Source organism: Gopherus flavomarginatus, chromosome 4, assembly GCF_025201925.1.
Source record: "Gopherus flavomarginatus isolate rGopFla2 chromosome 4, rGopFla2.mat.asm, whole genome shotgun sequence".
NCBI classification, from domain to species: domain Eukaryota; kingdom Metazoa; phylum Chordata; order Testudines; family Testudinidae; genus Gopherus; species Gopherus flavomarginatus.
In genome coordinates this window covers 4,184,383-4,212,259 of record NC_066620.1, presented here as the reverse complement: position 1 = coordinate 4,212,259, position 27,877 = coordinate 4,184,383, and the positions used below count along the sequence as shown (strand labels likewise).

At 42.5% G+C, this 27,877-nt stretch overlaps 1 protein-coding gene and 1 long non-coding RNA gene across 4 annotated transcripts in view; both read left to right on the top strand.

The window, feature by feature from the left end:
• Positions 1-27,877, top strand: part of MAP4K3 (mitogen-activated protein kinase kinase kinase kinase 3) — a 138,332-nt gene that overhangs the window by 87,961 nt on the left and 22,494 nt on the right. For all 3 annotated transcript variants that reach the window (XR_007774138.1, XM_050951562.1, XM_050951563.1), the window contains 9 exons: positions 1,165-1,327; positions 8,838-8,950; positions 14,598-14,639; positions 15,355-15,439; positions 16,731-16,810; positions 17,617-17,677; positions 17,765-17,882; positions 24,435-24,493; positions 27,202-27,305. Coding sequence is in view for 2 of the 3 variants with exons in the window: in XM_050951562.1 (XP_050807519.1) it covers positions 1,165-1,327; positions 8,838-8,950; positions 14,598-14,639; positions 15,355-15,439; positions 16,731-16,810; positions 17,617-17,677; positions 17,765-17,882; positions 24,435-24,493; positions 27,202-27,305 (825 nt within the window). In the remaining variant the exon portion in view is untranslated. The remainder of the gene's footprint in view (positions 1-1,164; positions 1,328-8,837; positions 8,951-14,597; positions 14,640-15,354; positions 15,440-16,730; positions 16,811-17,616; positions 17,678-17,764; positions 17,883-24,434; positions 24,494-27,201; positions 27,306-27,877) is intronic.
• LOC127050038 (uncharacterized) lies at positions 1,344-3,399 on the top strand. Its single transcript, XR_007774139.1, has 2 exons — positions 1,344-1,730; positions 2,852-3,399. It is a non-coding gene; the product is annotated as an uncharacterized LOC127050038 (long non-coding RNA).

Sequence of the window (27,877 nt, the reverse complement as noted above, 5' to 3'; positions counted from 1 at the left end):
AGGGTGGCGACGATATCCAGCCTCCATTCTGATGATTCAGTTCTATACTTTATCTTAAATGCCTTTGATTTGATTATCTGTGAGACATAAGCTGTGGGCCAAACCCACAGGCAGCTTACTCACTTGCCATGCCTCACCCCTCAGGATCCCTGCTTTTGACCCTGTACCCTCAGTCCTGTCACTGTTTTTTCATTTGTTTTCCCCCATAATTTCTTGATGCTTGAGTCCAGTGGTGGCTCCTGCTAGGCTGGGGGGGCGTGACCTTTAGATCCCCCAGAGCCTCAATAGGTGCCATTACTCACTCCTCCAACAGAGCCTGCTGCAAAGTCTTATAGCTCAGGCATGTTGCAGCAACTCAGCTGCACTGATTCATCCCATAAGCAGAGCCTGCAGTGACTCAGCCCTCAAGAATGCTGCAGCAGTCTATCCCTGAGCAGGGACCCGGTCAGATGACCCCCAGGCATAGATGACCTTGTCAGAGCTGCAAGTTAGTCTGTGCAACAGCACTGCTTGTCCAGGAACCCGCCGCTAACCCGCCGCTGCCTTGCAGTCTTAGACTCCCTAGGCTTCCAGCCTACTCTTGATCCAGTTCCTGTTTCTGTCCTAGCCTTGCCAGGCCTTGTTCCAGCCTGCTTCAGCCTTGTCCGTGCCCTACCCTGCCTCTCCACCACTCTGCACTCGCCTCCTGTCCATCAGACTGACTCCAGCCTGGCTTTGATTGTTGGCCTGTTTCTGACTGTGGTCAAGATTTTGCTGTCCACAGACTCTGACCTATGGCTTGTCCCCAGACCCAGGTATCAGTGATACCCTTAGCCTGGCCTTGAACCCATGTTTGGCTATGACCACTGCTCCAACCACCAGGCCTGACTACCTTGAATGCAGAACCTGACATGAGCAGTGACGTTTCAGCAGGTCAATTTCAGTGTACTACTTAATAATTTGAGTTTTCTGTTAGTACAAGAAACTTTTTTTAATTGTGAAGCATTTTTCTGCAGTAAACATTGTTTTGCTTAACGAAGCATATAGTTTTCTTTATCAGTACACTCATGGGATACATACAATGCAAAGCTCTGGTACAGTATTACCACGATGAGTGTGGTATAAATGCCTGGATAGATTGCTTTGTTTGTATTGTTCATTAATATTGTTATATTTATTTTTCAGCCTAAATCCATCTGCATACCACAGGAAGGTCATTCTTCTGAAGACGATAATCAAGGAACGATCAAGAGATGCCCTGTTTCAGACAGTCCAGCAAAGTTAACACCACAAGTTCCACCTAGGCCACCCCCTCCTCGGTTGCCTCCCCCAAAACCTAATCCTATAGGTAATACAATTGACACCAAGCAGTGTGTGGGGATTTCTAAAAGAATGTAATTCAGCTTATTTCTACATCCTTAGACAGATGTACACATGACTCATCCTGTGGTAGTGTGTGCTTCTGTGAGCAAGTAGCAAAAATAGTACAGGAAAACCAGTTGGAGTAAAAATGTGCACGCTAACTTACCTGGGCCAAATACACCTCCCGTTGTAGTCATTGACGAAATTCCTCTTGATGTCTGTGAGGACAGGATTTTATCCTTAAGCAACATACTCAAGGTGAAATATACTGCAACTGTGTAACAGTGGGCAGCACTGTATGTTTTCATAGACCTAAGTGTCAAATTCCGCTCTGCTGCGCAAACTCCCATTTAAGTCAATTGGAGTTGTATGGACATACCTGGGGGCTTGTCTACATCAGAAAGTTGCAGCGCTGGTGAGGGAGTTACAGCGCTGCAACTTTGAAGGTGTACACATCTGCAGGGCACCACCAGCGCTGCAACTCCCTGTTTGCAGCGCTGGCCGTACTCCCGTTTTGTCTCGGGTGTAGAGGATCCAGCGCTGGTGATCCAGCGCTGGTAATCCAATGTAGACACTTACCAGCGCTTTTCTTGACCTCCGTGGAAGGAGGAAGCCTCTGGTAATCAAGCTGGTCTCCTTTCCCGGTTTGCTCTCTCGTTCCCGGAGCCCAGAGCAAGCAGGTCTCCTTCCCTGCGGTTTGCTGGGTGGCTCCGGGAACGAGAGAGCAAACCGCGGCGAAGCGGGTCTCCTTTCCCGGTTTGCTCTCTCGTTCCCGGAGCCCCGAGCAAGCAGGTCTCCTTCCCTGCGGTTTGCTGGGTGGCTCCGGGAACGAGAGAGCAAACCGCGGCGAAGCGGGTCTCCTTTCCCGGTTTGCTCTCTCGTTCCCGGAGCCCAGAGCAAGCAGGTCTCCTTCCCTGCGGTTTGCTGGGTGGCTCCGGGAACGAGAGAGCAAACCGCGGCGAAGCGGGTCTCCTTTCCCGGTTTGCTCTCTCGTTCCCGGAGCCCAGAGCAAGCAGGTCTCCTTCCCTGCGGTTTGCTGGGTGGCTCCGGGAACGAGAGAGCAAACCGCGGCGAAGCGGGTCTCCTTTCCCGGTTTGCTCTCTCGTTCCCGGAGCCCAGAGCAAGCAGGTCTCCTTCCCTGCGGTTTGCTGGGTGGCTCCGGGAACGAGAGAGCAAACCGCGGCGAAGCGGGTCTCCTTTCCCGGTTTGCTCTCTCGTTCCCGGAGCCCAGAGCAAGCAGGTCTCCTTCCCTGCGGTTTGCTGGGTGGCTCCGGGAACGAGAGAGCAAACCGCGGCGAAGCGGGTCTCCTTTCCCGGTTTGCTCTCGCGTTCCCGGAACCCCCCTTGAAGCCGCCCAACAGCGCTGCAGTGTGGCCACATCTAACACCACTTGCAGCGCTGGTTGCTGTAAGTGTGGCCACTCTGCAGCGCTGGCCCTATACAGCTGTACTAATACAGCTGTAACAACCAGCGCTGCAAAACTTTAGATGTAGACATGGCCTGAGAGTAGAACTGGGCTTCAAAGGTTCACAGATAAACAAATGAATCGATTTCAGTAATTATATAGCTGTTAATTGAGCTTCCTGCCTGTTTGTAAGCGTTTGCCTGGTGTTTGATATGGAGTTTAAGGCCTGATCTAACACATGCTCTGTTAGTTTGCCCAATATTAAACACATGCAGGATCAGGCTCATTCTTGGTTCATAGTGCATCTTACAGTTTCCACTGTGTCCTTACACTACTGTAAACATACCTTTATGTAATACATTTAAACATTTAGCTGTTAGCAACACACAGTAAGACTGCATAAAAAAATGAACATCTCCCACCAACACAAACAAAAAATCCAACAGAATAAGCAACAGTTATTCAACATCCATTTCCACTCCGCCTATTATTTCCTCCTCTTAAGTACAACTACATCCCTTCCACTATCCACAAAAGCACATTTTTGTCTATCCGCATGCTAAACAACCAACATGCAGCCTTTACTCTGACCATGTGTATTGGTTATATGTTCACATGTTTTGATGATTAATATAGGGTTGGTGTGGATTTAATCAGTATCTGGTGTTGTGTTTTATAAGTGTAAGAGAGACATGGTATCAAATGGCGAATTGTGGTTGAAATGTCTTTCAGTAATATTTAGTTCTTCGAGTGCTTGCTCATGTCGATTCCACATTCAGTGTGAGCACTCGCCACATGCACCAGTGCTGCAAGTTTTTCCCTCAGCAGTATCCATAGGGGAGCGGCTCTGGCACCTTCTGGAGTGGTGCCCACATGGCGCGATATAAGGGGTGCCGTCGGCTCCCCCCACCCTAAGTTCCTTCTTGCTGCCAGTGACGGTTCACAGAATGTTCGCTGCTCTTATTAGCATTGCTTAGGCTTCGTTCGTACGAACTAGAGTTCTTGTAAAGTTAGTAGTTAACTTAGTTAGCCCTTAGCAGTAGTTAGTTTTGTTAGTCCTGTCGGGGACTTAGCCAGGGGACGAAGCATGTCCCAATCCCCAGGCTTTAAGCTCTGTGATCGCTGCAAACGGCCCATGCCTGTGAGTGACCCGCATAGTAGCTGTCTCAGGGGCCTTGGTGAAGGGCATGCAAGTGATAAGTGTAGAATCTGCAAGTTCTTTAAACCTAGGACTAGGAAAGTGTTTGAAATCAGACTTAAAGCATGCCTGATGGAGTCAGCGCTCACTCGAGCAAGAGGAAGGACAGGGCTGGGGGCGAGCTAAGACCTGCGCCAGGAGGCTCATCTCCCCTGTCGGGAAGTCGGGCCTCTGCTCATCCGAGCGATGCAGCCCACCCCATTCCTTGCCTGGAAACCCAAACACAGGGGCGGGCCTTCAGGCATCGGTAGCACCTGAAGCTGATGAAGTGTTCCAGACCGTGCAGGAGATTCTGACGCTCCTGGTGCCGCCCAGACTTTGGGGTAAGCCCTCCTTGGAACCTTTCTGTCCATCCTCACCTGAATGGTACTGCTCCCCAGTGTGGGGGATGTCCCGCCACCATTCACCCATTCAAAGCTGTCATGCCTCGGAGTTAGGGAGGCAGACACATCAGAGCCCTCTACAGTCACCGAATGTTGGGCACCGGCAGTGGGATTCGAGGCGGACCTCGCTGTTTACCTGGCACAGACCCATGGAGGCATGCGCTCCCCAGCAGGAACGTCAGGACCATCCCTTCATGTTACTGGAATGCCATTACAGATCCCAGGAATGATCAGAGGACTGGAACCTTGGGGCCTGCCAGTGATCACGAAGGTGGGTGTCACCGTATTCAGGGAGATCTCCCTGGCGCCTGGTCTGTGATACCTCCAGGTTCCGCTCCTCGTCCCAGTACCGGTCTTGAAGCAAGAGGTGTGGATCACTGGTCTCCTATCGTGAATCCACCGAGCGCCGCTGATCACGGAGGTCCCCAGAGAGGCGCACTTTCTCTCGGAATAGTCCTCCCCTTGACGTGACTGATTATTGCCAGGCACGGAGTCGCTGCTCCAATGGATCCGAGTCACCAGGTAGGAATTGCTCCGGCTGGAGCAAGGCTCCACATTGGTGGGGCAGCCTCCCAGACCCTCGGTGCCGCCTGCATCGTCGGTACCGAAACCTACCCAGTGACTGGCCTGTGGTACCCTGGAACCCGCGGGGGTTCTCCCAGCCTGCCCGCTTGGTGTCAGGAGTCTTTGGCAGGCCTGTGGCCTCGACAACACAACTCTCTCTGGTGCTTGAGGCTCCAGGGGATAGGACCCCGCAGGTCCATGTGGACCAAAGTGAACAGCCTGCTGGGTCACCAGTCGGTGTCATGGAACCTCTGGTACCAGCTTCCTCCTCATCACCAGACGAGGCCATCACGGAGCCCCCTCACCCGGTTCCTCAGGATGACACTACGGCGCACCAGGACCCATTGAAGAGGGTCGCGTCCAACCTTGGCATGCAGGCAGAGGGGTTGGAGGAGCAAGCAGACTCCCTGTTCAACGTCCTCTCCACAGTCCCTGCTAGGGTGGCCCTTCCCCTTCACGAAGCACTGAAGATATCCAGCGCCTTGTGGCAAAACCCCTCCTCTCTGCCCCTCATTTCCAAATGGGCAGAGTGTAAGTACTTTGTCCCGACTAAGGGGCACAAATACCTTTACTCCCATCCTGCCGCAAATTTCCTGGTGGTTGAGGCAGTTAACCACAGGGAATGCCAGGGACAACCTGGAACTACCCTCAGAAATAAAGACTCTGGGAGACTGGACTTTTTCGGATGGAAAATTTATTCCTTGTCTAGCTTACAGTTGAGGGTGGCTAGCCACCATGCCCTCCTTGGCCGCTACAACTTAAATATGTTCGAGAATGCTTCCGCCCTGCCCCTGAAGGTTCCCGTAAAGAATTATGGGCACTTCTCAATGAGGGTACAGCCGCTGCCAATCCTTCAAGTGGCACCTGACACAGCAGATTCCACCACCTGCACTGTGGCATCAGCCATCTCCGAGTGTCCTGGCTGCTCCTCTCTGGTTTGTCCTCTGAGGCTCAGCAGTCAATTCGGGACCTCCCCTTTGATGACCAGGCCCTGTTTGCAGAGCAAACAGACAATAAATAACATGGGCTGAAGGACTCCTGAACCACCCTTAAAAACCCTGGGGCTCTGTGTTCCAAGCCCGGCATGTAAGCGGTTCAAACTACAACATTCCCGGGGCAAGGGAGCCAGCCCTGGCAGGACCCGCTGCACAAAAAGCCTAAGGGCTATAGATGGCGCGCGAACCACCTGCCCCTACCCTGTGCCCAGTCGGGCTTGACCCGCTTCAAGCAGGGAGCTAAAAAGTCGTTTTGAGGGTACACCCGAGGACGACCTACCAGTCTATTTCCTGGATCCAATTTCCCCAGTTTTTTGCAATCACCTTTCCTTTTTACTCCCAGCGTGGTCGGCGATAGGTTTGGACTGCTGGGTCCTCAGTACAGTGGCACATGGCTACACTCTCCAATTTTTGTACGCGTTTCCTCTGATCCCTGTGGTCAGCCAAGTCCTAGTAAAGATCGAGAGGGACAAGGCACAGGTTATCATGATCGCCTCTGCATGCCCTCGCCAGCACTTGTTCAGCACGCTCATGAGCCTATCAGCGGCCCCTCCTTGGTCCATTCCCTACTGTCTGGATCTGCTGTCTCAGGATCACGGTTGGCTCCTACACCCCAACCTTGAGTGTACACCTCTCAGTGTGGATGCTCCGTGGTTAAACCCGGAGGAGCGTTCCTGCTCGGAGGCAGTCCAGCGGGTCCTCCTGAGAAGTAGGAAGCCATCCGTAGGACTAACTTACCTGGACAAATGGACAAGGTTTTCCTGCTGGGTGTCAGAGCACGGCATTTCTTCCTCATGTTCTTCAGTGCAGTCCATCTTGGACTACTTACTACAGCTCAGGAACTGGGGTCTGGCACATTCTTCCATCAGAGTGCACCTTGCGGCCATCTCCGCATTCCACCAGCCTATCCAAGGTCAGACGGTCTTCTCTCATGACATGACTGTCTGGTTCCTTAGGGGCCTCAAGAGGCTTTACCCTCAGGTATGGTCCCCTGTCCTCCAATGGGACCTTAACCTGGTCCTTTCCAGGCTCACCAGCCCGCCTTTCAAGCTGCTGGGCTCCTGCTCCCTTTCCTTTCCTACTTGTCCTGGAGGTCGCTTTCCTGGTGGCGGTAACCTCGGAATCGCCTTAGTGTTTTATAAGGACAAGGTCCAGCTGTGGCCTCATCCAGCCTTCCTACTGAAGGTGATATCTTCCTTCCAGATGAGCCAGGACACGTTTCCGGCAGTGTTCTGTCCCAAGCCTCACAGACTGCTGAGGAGAGGCGTCTGCACGCACTGAATGTCCCGAGGGCCTTAGCTTTTTACTTGGAGTGTACCAAAACTTTCCGTAAATTGACCCAGCTCTTCATTGCTGCAGTGGATAGAGTGAAGGGCCTTCTGGTTTCTTCGCAGAGGATTTCCATCTGGATCACCTCTTGCATAAAGACCTGTTACGAGCTAGCAAAGGTCCCACCACTGCTGATCGTCAGGGCCATTTGACTAGAGCACAGGCATCTTCGGCAGCCTTCCTGGCACACATCCCAATCCAGGACATCTGTAGAGCTGTGACGTGGTCCTCGGTCCACACGCTCATGTCTCATTATGGCATCACTCAGCAGGCCAGAGACAACGCTGGGTTCAGCAGAGTTGTATTTATTACAATCTGCACAGCCATGAACTCCTACCCGCTTCCACGGGAATGGCTGGAGTCACCTAATATGGAATAGACATGAGCAAGCACTCGAAGAAGACGACAGTTACCTGTTCTGTAACTGGTGTTCTTTGAGATGTGTTGCTCATGTCCATTCCACGACCCACCCTCCTTCCCCACTGTCGGAGTTTCCAGCAAGAAGGAACTGAGGGTGGGGGGAGCCAGTGGCGCCCCTTATACCGTGCCATGCAGGTGCCACTCCAGAGGGCACCAGAGCCACTCCCCTATGGATACTGCTGAGGGAAAAACTTCTGGCACCAGTGCATGTGGTGAGCGCTCACACCTAATGTGGAATGGACATGAGCAACACATCGTCTTATCTCACATTCACACAACTTTTTCTGTTAGTGACCAAAATTTGGTGGTAGTTTTATGTAGAATTTATAGATTAAAATTCTATGTGTGTGTGTGTGTGTATATATATAATATGAAAAAATGGAGGCACCATAGTCACTCCTTAGATAAGGTTGGAGTGTATTTTGTACTTGAAGTGGGAGTGCATCCTTTATTTTGTAGGAAAAACAGTCTATATGCCCCAAATGTTCAGCATATAGCCTGAGGAAAACTAAACTATATTCAAATAAATGTGTTTATTATCTTGAGTTCTAATCATTTAAAATTTGGCCTTTTAAAAATTCACATTCTCGAGACTCATGATTTTTCAGGCTACTTTAGCTTAAAAAGTAGATGTATAAACTTCTGATTTAATACCATAGGGAGAGAGTTTTGGGGGGAAGGGGAAGTTCTGTGGCTATATAATTCTTTTGTTAATTAACAGAAAAGAAAAAATACCTAATTTTCCAAATGTAGAAGGTTAAATGAAGATATACATATGATAAGCTTCTCTTTTCAGAGAATGAGCTTTTGCAACTCCTGATTTTGCTTTGAAGCAGCTACGTGGTCTGGCAGCCATGTTTGCAAAGGGAAAATCTGTTCTTTGGGGAAGAGTGTGAGAATCTAAATCTGTGAATGTCTTCTCTCCACATATGCTGTAAATACAAAGAGAGTCAGTGAAGATGACTCTGTTTCATACTATCTCATACTGAAAACCTTCAGAAGTTTTATTGATCCTTGTTTAGGGGCTTGAAAGGATTGAAATGATTACAACCCCTTTTTCCTGTTGTAATGCGCTAATTTTTTTGCTGGTGTAACTCCATTGAAGACAGTGGCGTTAATGCCCACAGAGAATTTGACCCATCAAATTCGTATCTGTAGACTATTAAATTATGTTTTTGTGACTTTAAGCGTTTCTTTTGAAGGTAATGGAGTGAGTTCTTTACATTTAAATGGTGACAGAGAAGGATCTCCACATCAACAGTCAAATGAAAATAGAGACACTAATTTTTCAAGGAAAGAAAAGAAGGAAATACTGGTAGGTAATGATTTCAAATCTACTTTTATACTCTTTTTTTTGTTTTTTGTTTTTTTAAAAGCTCCTTGGATTGAGTTGCCCATGCTTTTATTGAAGACCAAGGACAGAGTAGGGCCATTACACAATGAGGAGGGAAAGACAATAACAGAAAATGCAGCAGTGGCAGAAGTGTAAGATAGTGGAGCAAGTAATCAAACATTCTATTTTGTTAGCACCCAGAAGAAAACAAGGTAATAACAGTCGATCTGAATTTGTCAAGAACTAACCATGTCAGACCAACCTAATATCCTTCTGTGACGGGGTAACAAGCCTTGTGGATAGGGGGGAAGCAGTAGATGGGCTATATCTCAACTTTAGTAAGGCTTTTGATACTGTCTCATGAACAAATTAGAGAAATATAGCCTAGACGAACTTCCGATAAGGTGGGTGCGCAACTGGCTAGAAAAATCATTCTCAGAGAGTGGTTATTAATGGTTCACAATCAAGCTGGAAGGGCATATCAAGTGGGTTCCTGCAGGGATGTGTCCTGGGTCCGGTTCTATTCAGTATCTTCATAAATTATTTGGATAGTGCCATAGTAGAGAGTATGCTCATAAAATTTGTGGACAGTACCATGCTGGGAGGGGTTGCAAGCACTTTGGAAGACAATTTAGAATTCAACAGGATCTTGACAAACTGGAGAAATGGTCTGAATAAATAGGATGAAATTCTATAAGAACAAGTGCAAAATACTACACTTAGGAAGGAATAATCAGTTGCACAAATACAAAATGGGAAATGACTACCTAGGAAGGGGTACTATAGACAAAGATCAAAGCGTTATTTTGAATCACAAACTAAATATGGATCAATAATATAATACTGTTGTAAAAAAAGCAAACATCATTCTGCAGTGTATTAGCAGGAGTCTTGTAAGCAAAATGCAAGAAGTGATTCTTCCACTCTACTCAATACTGATAAGATTTCAACTGGAGTACTGTGTCCAGTTCTGGGCACCACATTTCAGGAAAGATGTGGACAAATTGGAGAAAGACCAGAGGAAAGCAATAAAAATAATTAAAGGGCTAGAAAACCTGACCTATGAGAAAAGATTGAAAAAATTGGGTTTGTTTAGTCTGGAGAAGAGAAGACTGAGGGGGAACATAACAGTCTTCATGTATAAAAAAGGTTGTTATAAAGAGGAGAGTGATAAATTGTTCTCCTTAACCACTGAGGACAGGACAAGAATTAATGGGCTTTAATTGCATGAAGGGAGATTTAGGTGTTAGACATTAGAAGAACTTCCTGGCAGTGTAGTTAAGCACTGAAACAAATTACAAAGGGAGGTTTTTAAGAGCAGGTTAGACAGCCACCTGTCAGGGATGGTCTAGGTAATAGTTAGTCCTGCTTCAGTGTAGGTAACTGGACTAGATGATCTCTCAAGGTCCCTTCCAGTCCTACATTTCTATGATTCTATGGTTATTGATTTGTTTCATATATTCAAGTTTTGATGTCTGTTAAATGGATTTTGTCCTACAAGTCTAAAACATTTTGGCCAAACTGTTTAATCATGCTACAGTTTTTATCTAAATTTAAGCAGTCAACATTAATGCCAATTTTATTTTTAAATGCTACTAGGAGCTGTCATTTTACAAGTAATAAGTATTGTTCATTCAAGATTTGTTTTTCTGTGTGAAACCTTAGTGATGTGTCCTGTCTGTACAGTACAGTAGAACCTCAATAATTCATATTAATGATGAGGAAAGATCGTGTAGATTAATGAATTTTACTATCTACTGGCTATGAAACCAAAAAAAATTGGTAAACCAAGGAAAATGTAACACAAAATGTAGTTTAATTTACATTGATTATTGCAATTTGGACTTTAATTATTTGATACTTAATAATGTGTAAAAAAATAATATTTTGAGGAATTTAACATTTCACTGCAACACGGTCTGGTATGACATCTTTGCTGCGAAATAGGGAGTTTTTTGTGTGGATTATAAAATGATGTGGATTAGCATGGTTCTGTTGTACTTTCTGAATGACTGTCTGCTAGAAGCAGGTTTCATTGCGATGTAGCAGATACAGGTTTCTGAATACATGCAAATCCTTAATTCTGTCTTCCTATCAATGTGCCAAGGATTGTCTTGAGTAATTTCTACATGTAATGTATACATCTAGGGCTATGTATAAACTGTATTAGAGTTGAGAAGAAAATCTGCATAAATCCTCTGCAGTTTGTGGGGGCTATTGAGGATCATAGTGCGCAATTAAGGTCATATACAGTCATAGCATTTTTCTCCCCAGACTGGTTAGCTTTGGATTGCCGTTTAACTGCTGCTTGACAATGGAGAGAATTGTTCTTAACAGGGATATAATCAAGCCATTTCTACAGTAAATTAAATGGATCTTTTGGGGAAAAGGTTAAAATCAAAGTGTCTGTTTACTGGGGCTAAACTGATAATATATGACACTTCAGTATCAGCAGTTATTCAGTACTAGAGAAGTGGCAGCACCAGAGCCAGCAGGGAAGGCATTTTAGGGTGGGGAAGTTGACTTGGCCATACTGGGGATGGAGTTAAAGAAGGAACTGAAAGAGTGACAGGAAGGATTCCACAGCAGGTGGGGAGAGAATTTGGAGATATGCAAGAGTTACCAGGGAGGGATCAGGATGGAGGGTGAGCTGGAGCTCTTGAGGTTTTTTATTGTTGCTGACAGATTTTTTTAGTCCTACATTTTAAAGGGTTTGTCTTCACTGCAGAGTTTACTCAGGTTATCAGTACTCAATTTACTCCTCAAGGTAGTCTAGCTCAAGTGAGAGTGGCCACAGTGCAAAATAACACAGTCAATGCTATGTCCATACTGGCCCTGCAATTGCTTGTTCTGGGGAAATTCCCAGGGATCTTTGCTTAGCAGTAAGCCGAGCTGCTGTGTTAATTGTTTCCCAGCAAATTGTGGAAGAACTTGTCTGTCCTTTCTGGGCCCCGGGGAGGAATTGCAGGAAGGCATTGGAGGACTAGCAGCATGCAAGCAGAGCTACTCTCTGTCCATGCTGCAGAGAGGTTCTATTAGCAGCTGACAAGTGAGTTTTGCTAACTCCAGCTTTATTCTATACCCCTGGTGGGCCTGCCAGTTCCAATTAAAAGCACCACCACACCTGAGTTAAGGGTGTTTGTTCATGGACAGGACTCAAATTAGAACTTGAGGTAACAGTAGTGAAGGCAAAAATCCAGAGTGAGGTTAGAAACAAATATTTTTTAAAAAATTGTTTAAACAATGCAATTTTAAAGTTGTGTGCCTTTTATGTATTCTGGCATACTTGGGCCTAATTCCATTTTGAAAGCTTCTATCTATAACCGTGTGATTTTTACCCCTTAGCAATTAATGAACTTCTGAGGCTCTCAAGCCTACAGAATAAAATCTTTTAAGTACAAACTACAAAACTGATGTCCAACAAGAACTCAGTAACGCAATGTATTTAGCTGTTTATAAATATTCCATTCAAATTAAAATACTGTATATGCACAGCTTTTACATTATTGACATATATACCGTAGTTCTCTTAGCATCCTGTTTGCTTTCAGGTTTAACTCTAATCATTTTGACGTAAGTCCTGTGTGGTTTGGACTCCAGCTTACTGAGATCCCTTCTCTCCCTTTGAGCCACTACAGCAGACTAGCTTTCAACTGTCACAGATATTCTGTGGTTTCCTGTATTTTCCAAGGATTTTTAGACAAATGGACCCAGGATTTGCCCATGGGAACCATCTTGTATTGATTCTACTGCTCTGTCCCTGCAGCTCAGAGCAAGTGAGTCTGTTGTTCAACACTTGCTTGTATTCAGAGTGTTTACCAGCGCAAAATAAACACCTTGCAGTTGACACTAGTGTGTGCCTAGTGCTGTCACTGGGAGAAAGACACCTGAAAGCTTCTTCCACACCCACACAGAGATGGTCACTATGGAATTTGGACTCACTCAAATAAGACAGTAAAAATTTCAGTCTTCAGCCATACATCCCTTTTTCTAATCTACTTGTAATGTTGTTCTAACCTTCTGCTTTTTTCCTTGCCGGCCCAGGTCCTTTTCTAGCACTGGCAGCCTTTATCACAACAAATTGCCAGCTTGGGAGGGAACCAAGCTAGTGAGCAGTGTCGGAGCAGCTGCTGAGAGGCCTTGCATGGGAACTTCTTGGTCTTTTCCTAGATTTCCCCTCTTGCTATGGAAGAAAAGGGACGAGGCATGGGGGACATGGAAGAAGAGACATAGGAGAAGCAGAGTTATGAGGAGCAGGGCCAGGAGAGAGCAAATATCAGAGACAAGAGAAAGAAAGATGGTGGATGAGGACAGCAGAAGAGGGGACATTTAGGGAAAGAAGTCTGGGAGGAAAAATACTTTTTTTAGTTTGCTGTCGTGTATTTTGGCACCTTTTTGTGTGTAATAATCATTTCATTATTTCTCCTGTGTAGTCATTTAGATCAAAATTTTCAGAAGTGGGTATCAGTTTTTGCATCCCAACTTGAAACCTTGGGCTTGATTTTCAGACTGGCTCAGTACCTAGTTCTGACTCCGGTTGAAGCTAATGGGAGATGAGTGTTCAACATTTCTGAAAGTCAGGTTCAAGATGTCTCAATTTGTGGCCTAAAATTGGGCTGCTTCTGTAAAATGTTGCCATTAGTCAGGTTTGAGGGGTTTTTTGTTTGTTTGTTGGGCGGGGGGGGAAGAGGAGAGGAGTTATCAGAACAATAAGGGGTGGAGGGAGGACATATTTTAAAGAGTTAAAATATGATTTTTAAAACCATAAATATTGGTGGGGAAACTCGGATAAGTATAGCCCCTGAAACTGCTTGTAACTCATCTTTTGAAATCATCTAGACTTACAGCTGACTGTGTCCCTTTCAAGTTTTGTAGTTGAAGCAGCTTACAGCTTTAAAAAGGAGATAATTGTCGGTTGAAATATCTTTGCACTGAAAGAAATAAGTATTCTTGATGCTTATGAAATAGTTTTGATATAGAATAAACAATGTGTGGAATGCTGAAACATAATTTAATAAAGCAGAGTTTACATTAAGCAACTGTTTGGAATGTTGAACAGCTAATTATAATACTAAGGCTCATAAGCTTTGTAATAATGGATGATGACACTCTAGTGTTCTTTCACATCTCTAATTTGAAAAAAAAAATGTAAGAAATTATATAGAAGTTAAGTTATGGGATATTGAGATTAAGAAATCATAATAGATGAATTTCACTAGAACAGTAATTCCTCTGTAGGAGGTGGGGGAATTGGCATCATCAACAGACAAGGAAGGTTAGCAAGTTCACATACAAATTCTATAAAAACTGGAGTATTCTTGTAGTTATTTAGTGCATCTCATTAAATGAGTGCAGTATTAAACTTGAAAATGTGCAGCATGTCTATATTTGTGTTTAAAAATTTGCATGGAGTGTGCCACTGGTGGATGTCTTTTATGCAGATAAATGAATAAATATTGGCTTGTCAGTTTCATCTAATATAGTCATACTCACAATTACTAAGTTACTTATGCACTATCTGACTGTTCAGAAAAGATATTTTAATGTTTAATCTGTACACTATTATTTTAATAGCTATACACATTTCACTAAAAACAAAATTAATCTAAGTTTACAATATTTTTTCTAGAAACCAATTAGTAATGGCCTTCCACCCACACCTAAAGTCCATGTAAGTATATAATATTGGACCAGCCAAACTAATTTTGAATATGGTATAGAAATGTTTTTTGTATTAAATCAAAAAAAAATCAAATCTGAATATTCAGTGAAGTTCTATGTCTGTTAAAAAAAAAAACATCTAATTGAACAATTGGTTTAGATAGTTGTCACAACAGTTTTTTTAAAAGTAAAATATTTGAAAGCCAATGTAATTAAGCATACCTATCATTTAAGATCTGCATTTCAGAACAGATTGAGTTTTAAGAAAGTTCTTGAAATAAAAATGTGAGTGGTGATTTATGCAACAACTGATGACATTTCAAATTTGTAAAATATTTCAGAAATAAGAGGACACTCTTGAGACTACTGTGATTTTTTTTATCATACTCCCATATTTCACAAAGAGCCTTTTTCAGTTTCCTCTCATGCTGCAATAAGTAGACATTGTTGTAATCAGTTACCAGAACTGGCAGGTCTTGAAATATGTTAATTCAGAAATATATGAGAGGCAAAGAAACTGTGACTGGCTTTATTTTAAAAAAATAATGGGGATGAAATCAATCCGATAGGAAAAAAAATTAAATAAACTGGCCCCTAACTCTTTTACCCCTTCAGTAAGGCAAATACTGTGTCATTTGAAATACATAATTAGTATTTTTCCGAATGCCTGTTGATATAAAGTATCAAATTCACTGTTCTAAATGGCTTATATTTTACTTTCACAGATGGGTGCTTGCTTTTCAAAGGTTTTCAATGGGTGCCCATTAAAAATTCATTGTGCAACATCATGGATTAATCCAGATACAAGAGGTAGTACATTATGTATTTTCATCCTGTTTATTCTCTCCTGAAGGTTTTAAGAACATAGTCTATTCAGTTTAGTTATCAAGATAATTCTTTATAAAAGTGTCACTTCTGTGTATGTAGGAATTTTCTCTCTATTGGATTGCTTAAACTCAAATCAACCATTGATTTAAAAAACAGTAAATTCCCTTTACTTTTAAGGTATGTGATGTAGATTGCAACTTTTTAGTTGCATAAAATAAGTTTACTATACAGATGAAAGTGAGGTGCATGTATTCTTTTGGTTGAGGTGTAAAACACACTCTGCTTCTGGGAATCAAAAATCCCAGGTTAGGAGATAATGCTGTTACCCCTAGTGTCCTGGTCAAACAGCCACATCCTGACTTCCTCAATTCCCCCTGTAGTTTCATTGGATATATTATTATCCACTTAACTTCTCAGATCTGTTGTGGGCAGAAAGAGAGGTTGCCACTATTTCCATCATAGGTAAATATATTTCAGTGTGGGATGAAGTGATCTATGCTACAGGGGTCGGACTATAGGGGAGGGGCGAATTGGTGATATGGGACTCAAGTTTTGCCTGAAATTTTATCAAGCTGCTACTACTAAAATGACCAGCAACAAAATACTTTTCTGAAATTTAAGTGATCAAAATCAGTCTTTGGAGTTGACACCTCATTTAGATTAGACAATTCCAACTTTTCAGCAAACAATGGTTTTAACTCTCTTGGAAACTCTTTGGAAACTCAAAAGGAGAATGCAGTGGTGGCCAACATTCAGGTTACCTTTGTAACCATGAGGGATAGATGTGGAATTATCTTAAATTTTGCAGAAACTGATGGGGCCCCCAAAGAAGAGCAGTTATAACATGTCAGTCAGTACCATCATTGATAAGCACCCTATGAAGTGGTTATGGGTCTTGCAGAAAGACTTATAGAACTGTTAAGTGATGTATATTATTGTGAGTTAAGCTTCATCTTAATAGCAGGAACTTAAATATATTATATTGTTCGTATAGGTTCTTCTAGTAGTAATTCTTATGGCCAGTATTTTGAACTAAAATAAGGGGAATCCCTCTGCTTCTTGTTTTGTTTTTTTGAATTTAAGCTACTGCTACTTCCTATTATTTCCTGATCTAAGGAAATTTAAACAAAGTAGATTGCCTACTTTTGATGAATGTGAGTGCCTCAGTTAATGATAATGAAGCACTGCTTTGCTAAACCAGCTCCATGTTCATATAATTTTCACTTTCCTTAACTCCAGATTTGTTAATTTTAATTTCTCTCTCCCTTTACAGATCAATACTTGATATTTGGTGCAGAGGAAGGTATTTACACCCTGAATCTCAATGAACTTCATGAAACATCAATGGAACAGGTATGTTTGTTTTGAATTTTGAAAGTGAAGTCCTTGTCATTTTTCAGCAATTAAGGCTAGTGCTGCATAACGTAATATCCCCTTTGCTTTAATGCAGCTATACATGCTGCAGCTGCACTTAAAGTTACCTGTTTCAGTTCTAAAGATTCACTTTCAGTTACATATAACCTTGTCAGACTTTCACCTTTCAGGCTGATATTTTTCTGGGTGTAAATTGTTTCATTTGGTTTCTATACTACCTACAATCCAGTGTTGGTCTAACACTTAAAGCCAAGCACAGAGTCGCAATGGAGAATATACTTACACAATTATAGAAAATTAATAAAACTACTTGTGAACTGAATTAAAATAAAGCTGATCTTTCATATGCCTTACTGACTAGAAATGTGAGGCAAAGATAAAGAAAAGCTAACCTCTCTGATTATACTTTGCTGCTCCAATGGACAAAACAGAGATCAGAAATATATAACTTTCCAGGAGCCAATAGAGAGCCTTATTTAAAAACCCTGAGAAGAATCTGTCAACTCTTCTAGGATAAAACCCGGGTCAGGGGAAAGTATGCATATACTATACATTTGCGTGTGTGTAAAATATAAAATTTGTATGTATTATGACTTTATCCTGTGCATTAACTCTAAAATCCATGAAAATACTATGTTTAACTTATTTAAGGCCATTTTCTACTATAGAAATCATAGCAACGTTAATTATGTTGTATTGCCTATCCAGATACTAACTTATAAATTGATTTATTGTCCTACACAAAATGTTGTGTGCAGTAAATTTTGGTTTGTTTTCTTTATCAGCTATTTCCCCGAAGATGTACGTGGTTGTATGTAATGAACAATTGCTTATTATCAATATCTGGTAAGTCTTTCTGCTATTTTTAATGTAAATGCCTGAGAATCGTAAGTTTTTTGTGCATTAAGCTTTATTCTGTTTTTTAATTTCCAGGTAAAGCTTCTCAGCTTTATTCCCATAATTTACCAGGGCTCTTTGATTATGCAAGGCAAATGCAAAAGCTGCCTGTATCTATTCCAACACACAAGCTTCCTGACAGAATACTCCCCAGGTAAATATATATTAACCAAATGTATTAGCAATATTCTGTAGAGGATCTTGTTTCTGAGAGTCCAGGACCCTCTCCTGAATGGGGACCCCTAATAATTTGGAGTTTTTGGAACATATAGTCTCATCTCCATGAATAACTTCTACTAGCCGTAATTAGAGTTCAGGCACTTAAAGTCACATGAATTAAGATGAGAATATACACTCTGAAAGGAAAACTCCAATTGTACACATTTCACGTTCTTCTCAGGATAGACTGGGTTTGAATCTGATTCACACCAGGTTTATTCTGATCTAAGAACATAAGAACGGCTGTACCGGGTCAGACCAAAGGTCCATCTAGCCCAGTATCTGTCTACCGACAGTGACCAATGCCAGGTGCCCCAGAGGGAGTGAACCTAACAGGCAATGATCAAGTGATCTCTCTCCTGCCATCCATCTCCATCCTCTGATGAACAGAAGCTAGGGAAACCATTCTTTACCCTTCCTGGCTAATAGCCATTTGTGGACTTAGCCACCATGAATTTATCCAGTTCCCTTTTAAACATTGTTATAGTCCCAGCCTTCACAACCTCCTCAGGTAAGAAGTTCCACAAGTTGACTGGTATCAGAGGGTTAGCTGTGTTAGTCTGGATCTGTAAAAGCAGCAAAGAGTCCTGTGGCACCTTATAGATTAACAGACGTTTCGGAGCATGAGCTTTCGTGGGTGAATACCCACTTCGTCAGATGCATGTCACATACATGCATCTGACGAAGTGGGTATTCACCCACGAAAGCTCATGCTCCGAAACATCTGTTAGTCTATAAGGTGCCACAGGACTCTTTGCTGCTTTCACAAGTTGACTGTGCACTGTGTGAAGAAGAACTTCCTTTTATTTGTTTTAAACCTGCTACCTATTAATTTCATTTGGTGACCCCTAATTCTTGTATTATGGGAATAAGTAAATAACTTTTCCTTATCCACTTTCTCCACATCACTCATGATTTTATATACCTCTGTCATATCTCCCCTTAGTCTCCTCTTTTCCAAGCTGAAGAGGCCTAGCCTCTTTAATCTTTCCTCGTATGGAACCCTCTCCAAACCCCTAATCATTTTAGTTGTCCTTTTCTGAACCTTTTCTAGTGCTAGAATATCTTTTTTGAGGTGAGGAGACCACATCTGTACACAGTATTTGAGATGTGGGCCTACCATGGATTTATATAAGGGCAATAATAATATATTCTCAGTCTTATTCTCTATCCTCTTTTTAATGATTCCTAACATCCTGTTTGCTTTTTTGACCGCCTCTGCGCACTGCGTGGACATTTTCAGAGAACTATCCACGATGACGCCAAGATCTCTTTCCTGACTCGTTGTAGCTAAATTAGCCCCCATCATATTATATGTATAGTTGGGGTTATTTTTTCCAATGTGCATTACTTTACATTTATCCACATTAAATTTCATTTGCCATTTTGTTGCCCAGTCACTTAGTTTTGTGAGATCTTTTTGAAGTTCTTCACAATCTGCTTTCGTCTTAACTATCTTGAGTAGTTTAGTGTCATCTGCAAACTTTGCCACCTCACTGTTTACCCCTTTCTCCAGATCATTTATGAATAAATTGAATAGGATTGGTCCTAGGATTGACCCTGGGGGAACACCACTAGTTACCCCTCTCGATTCTGAGAATTTACCATTAATTCCTACCCTGTGTTCCCTGTCTTTTAACCAGTTCTCAATCCATGAAAGGACCTTCCCTTTTATCCCATGACAGCTTAATTTACGTAAGAGCCTTTGATGAGGGACCTTGTCAAAGGCTTTCTGGAAATCTAAGTACACTATGTCCACTGGATCCTCCTTGTCCACATGTTTGTTGACCCCTTCAAAGAACTCTAATAGATTAGTAAGACACGATTTCCCTTTACAGAAACCTTGTTGACTATTGCTCAACAGTTTGTTTTTCTATGTGTCTGACAATTTTATTCTTAACTATTGTTTTGACTAATTTGCCCAGTACCGACGTTAGACTTACCGGTCTGTAATTGCCAGGATCGCCTCTAGAGCCCTTTTTAAATATTGGCGTTACATTAGCTAACTTCCAGTCATTGGGTACCGAAGCCGATTTAAAGGACAGGTTACAAACCTTAGTTAATAGTTCCACAACTTCACATTTGAGTTCTTTCAGAACTCTTGGGTGAATGCCATCTGGTCCCGGTGACTTGTTAATGTTGAGTTTATCAATTAATTCCAAAACCTCCTCTAGTGACACTTCAATCTGTGACAGTTCCTCAGATTTGTCACCTACAAAAGCTGGCTCAGGTTTGGGAATCTCCCTAACATCTTCAGCCATGAAGACTGAAGCAAAGAATCCATTTAGTTTCTCTGCAATGACTTTATCGTCTTTAAGCGCTCCTTTTGTATCTCGATCGTCAAGGGGCCCCACTGGTTGTTTAGCAGGCTTCCTGCTTCTGATTTACTTAAAAAACATTTTGTTATTACCTTTGGAGTCTTTGGCTAGCCATTCTTCAAACTCCTCTTTGGCTTTTCTTATTACACTCTTGCACTTAAGCTGGCAGTGTTTGTGCTCCTTTCTATTTGCCTTACTAGGATTTGACTTGCACTTTTTAAAGGAAGTCTTTTTATCTCTCACTGCTTCTTTTACATGGTTGTTAAGCCATGGTGGCTCTTTTTTAGTTCTTTTACTGTATTTCTTAATTTGGGGTATATATTGAAGTTGGGCCTCTATTATGGTGTCTTTAAAAAGGGCCCATGCAACTTGCTGGGATTTCACTTTAGTCACTGTACCTTTTAACTTTTGTTTAACTAACCCCCTCATTTTTGTATAGTTCCCTCTTTTGAAATTAAATGCCACAGTGTTGGGCTGTTGAGGTGTTCTTCTCCTCACAGGGATGTTGAATGCTATTGTATTATGGTCACTATTTCCAAGCGGTCCTGCTATAGTTACCTCTTGGACCAGCTCCTGCGCTCCACTCAGGATTAAATCTAGAGTTACCTCTCCCCTTGTGCGTTCCCGTACCAGCTGCTCCATGAAGCAGTCATTTAAAGTATCGAGAAATTTTATCTCTGCATTTCGTCCTGAAGTGAAATGTTCCCAGTCAATATGAGGATAATTGAAATCCCCCACTGTAGTTGGGCTCTTAATTTTGATAGCCTCTCTGATTTCCCTTAGCATTTCATCATCACTATTACTGTCGTGGTCAGGTGGTCAATAATAGATCCCTAATGTTATATTTTTATTAGAGCATGAAATTTCTATCCATAGCGATTCTATGGAACATGTGGATTTCCTTAAGATTTTTACTTCATTATTCCATTGTACTTCACTTGAATTATTCTTGAGTTACTGAGAACAAGTCAGACAGCTTGTTCCTTGAGGGAAGTTCTGGTTGTGTCTGTTGTAAACCAAATCCCAGGATTAGGCTCAGACATATTTATCGAAGAACCAGAGGAGAGATTGAAGCCTAAAATAAACTGTTCCTATCAGCCCAGAGAATGAGGGTAGGGAAATATTTATTCAGTATGAGAACATGAGGCTCTGGAGGCTATGGATGTATTATCTAAGGTGTGTCCACAGCAAATTCTGTATGCAATCCCACCAAAAATATTTATTACCAAGGATCATACAAAATATGAGAGAGCAGAAGTAATACTGTATTTGTTGCTACCCAGGCCGTAGGAGACAGGTTCTTAAAAATAGTCTGAACGTCAGACTCAGTAACAGATAACTTGTTGATTGCACCAAATCTGCTATAGCAGGGGCTATAGGACTGTTTTGTCCTCCATGAGCCATAGTACCCTTGCTGCTCCAAAGAAAATACTTGAAAAGAGAAGTGTTCTGGACATGTAATTAATGTTGTTAGCGACAGAGAGAAATGGTAACAGTAAGAAACCTGAGAATTCAGTGTGGAGTCAACATTCAGTGCACAGAAGGCAGAATGAATCACCAGAACACTTCACAATACATAACTTCCTAAAGAACAACCTTATCAGTAGGCCTGATTCTTAGCTACCTTTAGGTACAACCAACAGCCATAGCTTTATTCATTATATGATGCAGGAAAGGCCTCTGTGCAGTCATCTGCATGCATTGCTGTGTTACACCCACCAGCCACTGTGATCGCCTTGGAATCAAAATATGGTCTTACAAGATCTAGCACAGCCACCTTTCAAACCATTACACTGCATATCCCTATGCAGTTTGTCTGTTCCTAGCCCCATACTGTAACTTTGGCCAGCAGACTATGTGAGTTGGGGGCACAACCAGCAGAGGACCAATACTGTAAATTTCACAATGTCGGGGTTGCTATGAAAATTCCAAAATACATCAAGCCTGAGATGACATCTCATACACTCTCCAGAGGGCCAGGAGACTTCCTGCCAAGTCCCATCACATCCCAAAGAAATGTTAAACAACCTGAATTTGCAAAGAAGGGCAAGCAAAACATACATCGCCAGGCAGAATCATTTACATATTCCACATTTCTCTTTGCTGCTTTCTTCCCTTTGCGTGACAGGCATCAGAAGGACACACTAGCCAGGAGGATTACTAGATGCATATCTAAAGTACGTAAATAGCAAGATAAATTCTTTCCACCAGACCTCAAAGCATGTTCTTCAAGAGATTCTTGAATACCATGATGAGTGCAATATAAAAATTGATGTAAAATTAAAGCAGAATTCTCTTCAGAGAAAAGTTCATGCACCAGCAGAAAAAATGGAAAGCAAAGAAAAATTCAAAGCAGTACATAAATTTGCAAAACGTTTTATGCTTAATTTGGGACTTAGTTGACACAGCATTTGGTAGCAGAGCCCTACAATAAAAATAAAATAGAATAAATAGGTATATCTCCAATCTCCTAGAACTGGAAGGGAACAAGTACTGATTTTTGCCCCAGATCCCTAGGTGGCCCCCTCAAGGATTGAACTCATAATCCTGGGTTTAGCAGGCCAATGCTCAAACCACTGAGCTATCCCTCCCCCCTACAGTCTATGGAAATCATGATTTCCTGTCCATTTCTGCCTTGTGAACTCCACTGAAGTAGTCCTTGACAATGTCTCTAATAAACCTCTTCCTGGAACAACTTGGAACAGGTACTCCATTCTCCTTCTCAGCCTGTCAGTCACCTTTGGAACTCTCAATCACATACTTATTGATTATCTTATCCTCTGTTGACTTCCTTAACTCAGTCCTTTCTTGCTTGTCCTCCCGTCTCTCAAATTGCTCTTTCAGTGAGTCATTCTGAGGATCCTCCTCATTTCCCTCCCCCCAACCTTCTGTGGAGGTTCCTCAGGGCTCCCTCTTTGGCATAGGCTCTGCACCCACTGGCAGCAAAGCTCCCCTCCCCTCCGCCCCACCACCTCCTCCTCTCCCCCTGAGCGCACGGGGTCCCCGCTCCTCTGCCTACCTCCCAGCGCTTCCCGCCCAGCTGCTGCCAAACAGCTGTTAGCATGCTCCGGGAAGGGGGCGGGAGAAGTGGGAATGTAGTACACTCAGGAGAGGAGGCGGGGCCAGTGTGAGGATTTGGGGAAGGAGTTGAAATAGGGGCAGGGAGGGGGCAGAGTTGGGTGGGGACTTTGGGGAAGGGGTTGGAATGGGGATGGGGAAGGGGTGGGAAGAGGCAAATCAGGGGCAGGGCCTCATGGAAGGGGTGGAATGGGGGCGGGACCGGGGGCAGAGAGGGGGGTCGAGCACCCACAGAAAGAGAGGAAGTCGGCACCTATGGTCTTTGGCCCCCTTCTCTTCTCCTTCCACAGCTTGTCTGTGGGTAATCTCCTCTGCAAACTCAAATTGAACTACCATTTCTATGTGAATGAGTCACAGATTTATCTCTCTACTGTGGACCTGTCTCCTATCCAAACTAAAATCTCAGCTTGTCTTTGATATCTCAGTGAGGATGCCTAGCCGTCAGCTTACATTCAACATGGCCTGAATTTTCCCTTTACATCCTCCCTCACCCCTTCTTTCTCAAGCACAGTGGACAACCTGCCTATCTCTCAGGCTCATAACCTGGCCATTATCTTTAGTTCTTCTCTTTCTCCAGATCCTCACATTCTGGCTGTGCCTAAATCTTGCTAATTCTTTCTTAATAACATCTCTGAAATGTTTCCTAACATCCATACAGCTTAAACTCTTGTCCAGGCTCTCATCATCTTACTTCTCTATTACTGTAATTTTCTCTGACCTTGACAAAAGCAGTCTTCTCCCCTCATAGCCATACAAAGTACTGCTGAGAGAGTTCCTGTTTAGGAAAACCAGTTCTTGCTGTGCCTTTACAACTATTTGAGTAAGATATTCTGGGAGGCAGTTATTAATAGGTCTACTTGCTGTAAATCTGATTGAACTATATCTGAACCTTAATGGGGAAGACCCACCGTAATGTATGTCTAGGTGCCAAACATACTGGTTTGAGGAAGATAAATGTACAGTGAAGTACAATAGTTCTCTTATTTTAGTTTTTTTTCAGTGAATATCATTCCCTTATTAAACGTCCTTCTAAGAAGCAGATTGATTCAGTCTGTTTTATTGAATTAATAATTCTTATTTATATCCTTTAGGAAGTTTGCAGTGTCTACAAAAATTCCAGAAACCAAATGGTGTCAGAAGTGTTGCGTTGGTAAGTAAAGATGTACAGTGGAAATGTCAGTAAGAGGAATAAATGACTACAGAGTTGAGATATTTGTAATGAGTCACTACCTGGGGAGGAACAAAGGCTAGAAGAATGTTTATCAGGCTGTCACGTTTCTCCTGTCACCAGAAAGAAGCTGTAGACGTCTACAGGTAGTAAACTCAACCAGATTAGCCCTCACATTTATAGGAAGTGAAAACTTCCTCTTTTCCCCCTCACAATTATTCACATTTCACAACAAATTCAGAACAGCAGAATGCATGTCCGGTTTCTCGAGAAACCTCAGTCTCTCCGGCGGAGCGACCTACAGGAAGCATCAGGTCATGGACCATGACTTCTAATACTGGCCATTGTGAGTCCACCGCAGTTCATGTTATTATTGACCGATACTGGGAGGGGTTTGTTTTAAATTCTCTTGGGGTGCTAGAAAGAAAGATCTACGAGGGCAGCATTGGTTCTCTAAAGATAGTACCAGACAAAAGTACAGTAAGGGTCCAGTGCACCAACCACTGAGTCAGCACCGCAGTATAAGGGAGATACAAACTGTGAAAAGTTACTGTTCAATAAATGTGCATAAAAGGCAGGAAGATTATTTGCTAATGAGCTCTCCACACAAGCTGTAGAGTGTGGAGGTGGAGTGGGGTGGTCTTGAATCACTAACTGCAGCACCTAGGTCCCTGTTGTATAGAACGCGGTGAAACATTTTCAGTTTCTCTGACCTAAGTAATCACTTGTTTCTCTCATCTACCTGTTATGTCTTGCCATTTAGATTGTAGACTCTTTAGGGTAGGGACTGTCATTTACTATATGTTTGTACAGTGCTTAGCATGAAGGGGCCTTGACCTGATTGAGGCCTCAATATAATGTTAAAAAACAATATACTGAACCACTGAAAGGTGTAGTTTCTGACCTGCTGGCAGAAGAATAATAGGAAAAAAAAATCTGACTAGATATGAAGCTCCTATAGGCTCTTCATGAATATCAATGTAACTTTCAGCCAGCCAGATTTTACAAGATTTCTCTTCCAGTGCTAAACAGAGAAGGTGTTAGCATGCCGCACTGTAATCATGTGGTGGTCATGGTAACCCTGTCTAGTTTGTCAGAAGGGTGCATGCACGACGCAGCAGATAGCTAGCATGTGGCTGTGCTGCTGTCTGCAGCGCTCGAAACTTTATCACCACCAAATGGATGAATAAACGTCTAAAAATGACTAGACCCTAGAGAATCTCCCCCGTGGTAGGAACAGAACCTGTGATGGGACACGGGTGTTGTACCTTTTGGCCCAGCGGAAGCAGCACTGAAGTGACAGTCAAAAAGAGACTGTATTCTAGTCTCATCTTTTCCACATACTGGTGTTAGTAATTATGTACACTTCATAATTTGCATTACTGAGTTAAACCTTACTTTAACAGGCAAGTATCATTGTCCTCGCTTTACTGATGGAGTTAACTGAGATGTTGCACAAGGGACCAGATTTAAAATGGTATTTTTAGGTGCCTACGGATGCAGATAAGCATCTAGTGGAATTTCAAGAGAGGAGGGTAGTCTTAGTGGATTTCATCCACTTAACCACATTGAATGTGAGAGACAGGCAGTTCTGTAAACCACAGTGGGTTTGGGCCTCTAAATGCCTTTGTAAATCTAGCCCAAGATCACATCAGTTAGCTTAGACCCTTAGATTGTAAGTTCCTTGGGACAGAGACTTTATCATTTTATGTCTTGTACAGCTCTAATCATATGGTTGATGATTTAATAATGTGATCATGTGATTAGTTTGTAATGTAATGAATTTGCAGAGTTCAGGCATTGCACACAACTTATAGCATTTCCTGACTTTTCAGTGCAGCACTTCTTGTTCTCTTTTTAATTGAGTAGTGATAAAAGCTATAAGAAAAGCAGTTTTTAATGAAAACTGTGATGACTGATATCCTTCTTATTTAATTTCAGTCAAGGTGTAAGATTAAGTAATGTGTTAATTGAATTTTAGGTACTAGTGCAAAATAGACTGAGTGTTACATTTTTAGGCCAACTTTGTAATTAAAATTCAACTTCCTGGGAAACTGGATAGTTAAAGAATTGACAGTGGATATAGGGAGCCTTTCATTTCCGATCTCTTGCTGGAACCTGGTTTAGAACACTAGTGGCTGAAAGGCTACTGAGTGACTCTCAGTTGGTAATGACTGGTAAATTGTTAAATGATTGCTGGCCTCTGTTCAGTTCATGTTGGATAAATGTCACTGTCATAAGAACAACCATTATAATTGGCACCTTTCTTCAAAGTCTTAACACTAGAGGAGGTTTCCTTATGATGATTAAAAAATAGTTGGGGCACATCAACATTCTGAAATGGGAAGCTTTGACTGTCAGTGTCTGTGCTAGAACTATCCGGTAGGCAGCCTTAAAGTATTAAGTCCTGTTTATCAGTCAAAAACCTTCAGTTAGTTGTATTAAAACAAGCTGGGTATATAAAATATGATTTTATTATGATGTTTGTGATAGCACCTACTATATGCTGCGTTTTCCAAACTCTTAAGACATGCCTAGGAGCCCAAAATCTAAGGGTTGTATGTAGTTTGAAAACTGACTTTTCAGAGTCCCTTTTCACATCTGGCATTTTCAGAATTGCAAAGGCTCTGTTAAATTAGATATGAAATGTTTGTGCTAAGCAACTAACTTTGCCTTTTCTTTCTTGGCAGTGAGGAATCCTTACACAGGCCACAAATACCTTTGCGGAGCACTACAGTCTAGCATCGTGTTGTTAGAATGGGTTGAACTGATGCAGAAGTTTATGTTAATTAAGGTAAACATTACAATAAGATGTCCACAAGCAGATGTTCTACCTTCCTTTTAGGACTCAACCTCTTAATACAAAATGTTGATTTTCAGATGCTTTTATGTTGCAAAAAATTAGTTGAGTAACCAAAATATAAATAATTTCTTATGTCCCTATAAGATTTTCTGTTCTCTTCTGCTTAACTCATTTTGAAAGTAAAATTCATTTTACATCATTTGAAAAATACCAGTTTAAAATGTCCCAAACATTTGCTAGATGCCAACTAAACATTATTTAGAGCCTTTTTCCCTGCACATACCCAGTGTAAAGGTTGATTTTTTTTCTATCTGTAAGTGTTATCTTATAGTTATACAGTCAGAATGTTCTGGCTAATCAATGGGCAGAGCCTTGGGAAAATTGAGGAGAGAACATTGATAGTTCTGACTGGATGCCAAACCTAAAGGGAGAAGATGACTCATTTGTTTTGGACTGTGTGACTCTTTGAGTGCTCCAAAATCAAATAGTTGCTTTTCCCAGCTGACATCTGCCGGACTGAGGCCACAGTGCTTCATCTTTCTTGGACAGGCAGCACCCACAGT